Source organism: Seriola lalandi, unplaced genomic scaffold (assembly GCF_002814215.2).
Source record: "Seriola lalandi dorsalis isolate HSWRI2012SDOR001 ecotype SW California unplaced genomic scaffold, Sedor1 jcf7180002054922, whole genome shotgun sequence".
Classification (NCBI taxonomy): domain Eukaryota; kingdom Metazoa; phylum Chordata; class Actinopteri; order Carangiformes; family Carangidae; genus Seriola; species Seriola lalandi.
This window is the reverse complement of record NW_019525474.1, coordinates 93,082-96,172: the sequence shown is the minus strand read 5'-3', so window position 1 is coordinate 96,172 and position 3,091 is coordinate 93,082. Positions and strand designations below refer to the sequence as shown.

General features: G+C 43.5%; 1 protein-coding gene across 4 annotated transcripts in view; it reads right to left on the bottom strand.

The window, feature by feature from the left end:
* Window positions 1-1,207: 1,207 nt before the first annotated feature.
* Window positions 1,208-3,091, bottom strand: part of ctc1 (CTS telomere maintenance complex component 1) — a 12,065-nt gene continuing 10,181 nt past the window's right edge. The window contains exons 22-25 of one of the 4 annotated variants that reach the window (XM_023431434.2): window positions 2,495-2,550; window positions 2,042-2,198; window positions 1,813-1,933; window positions 1,208-1,602 (exon numbers count right to left, since the gene is read on the bottom strand). In XM_023431434.2, coding sequence (XP_023287202.1) covers window positions 1,514-1,602; window positions 1,813-1,933; window positions 2,042-2,198; window positions 2,495-2,550 — 423 coding nt within the window. In that variant the 3' untranslated portion in view covers window positions 1,208-1,513. Of the gene's footprint in view, window positions 1,603-1,812; window positions 1,934-2,041; window positions 2,199-2,494; window positions 2,551-3,091 lie in introns of those variants that run through there. The other 3 variants (XR_002762108.2, XM_023431435.2, XM_087169919.1) reach the window with 3 other exon arrangements.

Here is a 3,091-nt window from a genome sequence, read left to right as displayed (position 1 = left end):
CCTGAAAGCTCGAGACGTGGGGCTGACGACTTGATCAAGAAATACTGATTCCTTCCTGATTCCTGCTGGAGCCTCCACAGTGTCCATGTCATCAGTCACCGAGCAGAGCTTGTTGTTGGTGAGCAGCAGCAGAGAGGAGGAGCTCAGATGCCCCCTGCTGGATCATCTTCATCATCCTCCTCATCCTCATCATTGAACTGCTTGTGTCAGAGTGGACAGTAACTGAGTACTTTTACTGCAGTGTATTTCACTTCAGTACTTTTACTGCAGTACTTTTGCTTCAGTACTTTTACATCAGTGTATTCTACTTCAGTACTTTTACATCAGTGTATTTTACTTCAGTACTTTTACTTCAGTGTATTTTACTGCAGTACTTTTACGTCAGTGTATTTGTCAGTACTGACACTTACTGACAAACGTTGTTTTGACTCCATTACATTTCTTTGAAGGACTCTTACTTTGAAGCAGCTTTTAGTCGAAGGAATGACTTTTATTTTGAAAATGTGACAGACCATAAACCAATCACAGCCGACTCCTCTTCTGTCTGTGCAGCTGTTTTTGTTTTAAGGTAACCTTAGTTCAGACTTTAAAACCTGAACTTAAGGTGTGCAGCTGGTCCCAGGTGTGGACCAGGTCCAGGTCTCACCTGGAGCGGGTTCTCCTCCAACATGGTTCATGGTCATGTGATCAGGCAGCAGCAGTTTAACCTGATCTATGATCAGCTGTTTGTTTCCCATCAGCCACCTGAGCACAGCGTCTCTGGAAACTCCCGACTCTCCACTGTCATATAAATGTTTCCTCAGCAGCCAATCAGAGCGTGAGCTGCTGATGTGTCATCAGTCACCGAGCAGAGCTTGTTGTTGGTGAGCTGCAGCTGAGAGGAGGAGCTCAGACGCCCCCTGCTGGATCATCACAGTCACATTAGTCACACCTGCTCAGGTGTTCTCAGCACAGCTGCAGAAGATTCACAAGGACTGGCATCCATCCATCAATCAATCAATCCATCAATCAATCAATGACCTCCAGTATATGACTGAATTTTAATAGTTGAAGCTTACATATGTTCATCAGCTGATTAATGACTTAATGAACAGCTGAGTCGTTTATCTGTAGTATGACATCATCATTTATCTGATCATATTCATACAATCAATGTGCGTGTGATTCTATGTGTGCATTCTGGGTGTAAAACAAGACTGACACAAACTGCAGGAGAAAAACTAAAGGTTTAATAAGTTACATCGATTTATTATATTATTATTATTATCCATTTATTAGAAAAGAGCTTTAAGTCACCTGGTCTGAGGGTCTCAGGACTCACGATCAGACTCAGGATCAGAGATGTGACGCCTCAAACCACTTCCTGTCTGACACCTGCAGCCTCAGGTACAGTCAAAGTCAGGTGACCTGATGAGAACATGAACCAGACCTCCTCCAGATGTGGTCTGACCTGCTCCGTCCTGACGGGTTTCTATCTGATCCAGGTGTAGGTCACATGACCACGTCAAGTGTATCAGTCAGTGATGTGTAGACAGGTGAGCTGCAGAGGAGCAGTCATCCTGGTCATGAAGTCTCTGTCTCCTCGACTGAACCTCCTCATCTCTGAAACACAAACCTCAACATGAACTCTGAGCTCCGGCTGAACTTCGGCTGAACTTCGGCTGAACTTCGGCTGAACTTCGGCTGAACTTCGGCTGAACTTCAGCTCAGTCACGGTCCAGTCGTGCGTGCCTGTGTGTGCGTTTGTGTGCGTGTGTGTGTGTGTGTGTGTGTGTGTGTGTGTGTGTGTGTGTGTGTGTGTGTTAGTGTTACCCTCTGGTCTCTGGTTGTTGTGCTTCCTGCATGTGAGAGAGAGCGGGCGACAAACAACATCACTGCTGCACACACACAACAGGAAGTGGAGGAGAGAGTCATCAGAGTCAGTGTCACACACCTGAGAGACAGAGACAGGTGAAGGTGCAGTAGAGGTAAAGGCGGTGACATCATCAAACATGTTTGATTTGTCCACAGACAGATGCTAATAACAGGAAGTGGTACTGACCACGCTCCGGCCCCGGGGGTAGACTCTGATGTGACCTTTGACCCTGAGGGCCCTCTGGAGCCCCTCCCACTGAGAATCAGCCAATCCCAGCAGAGAACGAACCAGCACACCTGAGAACCACACGTGAGCCTCACCTGTCCCATCATCAATCACCAATCTGATCAATACACAGATCAATACATCATCAATCTTACATCATCAATCTTACATCAGCAACTACGTTAGCAACTATGTTACTTTAGCAACTATGTTATCAGCTATGTTACCTAAGGTAACATGTTACCTTAGCAACTACATTAGCAACTAAGTGTAAAAGAAAAGTGAGAATGAAGGAATTTTAAATCCTTCTGTGTATTTGAAGTTCTATGAAGAACAGAGAACGTCCTCAGAGTGAAGGAGTGACAGGAGGAGGAAGAAGAAGAGGAAGAAGAAGAGGAGGAGGAGGATTCTTACTTTGCTTTGGACTGAAAGACTGAGCAGGTCGAACGACACTGAGAACTGGAACAAGACTGAAGAGAGAGAAAGTGTTCATAATAATAACTAGAAAATTCCAGGGAGGCTACTGGCGGGATGAGTACATGATTTATTTCCAGTGTTCAAAAGTCACCCTGATCATATTCTGGTTTTGAGAAATGTCTTTCTGTGTTGTTTTTTTTAAATAAAACAAGAGGCAACATGTCTTCAAACTGGCATTTAAAGGGTTAAAATCCTGAAAACTAATAATCATTTGGTAGGTTTGAGCAGAACTGAAGTGGTTTAAGAGATTTATGCAAAAAAAGCAGAAAAAAATATTGATATATGATGATTTTATTTTCTATTTTCTTTGCATGTCCTTTTTTGGACGCGAGGAACCCCAGAGGGGACAAAATGTGTTACCAGTGTATAATAGACCTGTAACAGTAACTGACATTAGATTTTAAAAATATGTAAAAAAAAAAAAAGACACTTTCTTGCAGAAATCCATACCTTCAGCTGTAACACAGCCAAAATGATCAGCAAATCACAAAAGAAAAGTGAAGAAAATGTCCAAAAAAGGACAGAGGGACCCCT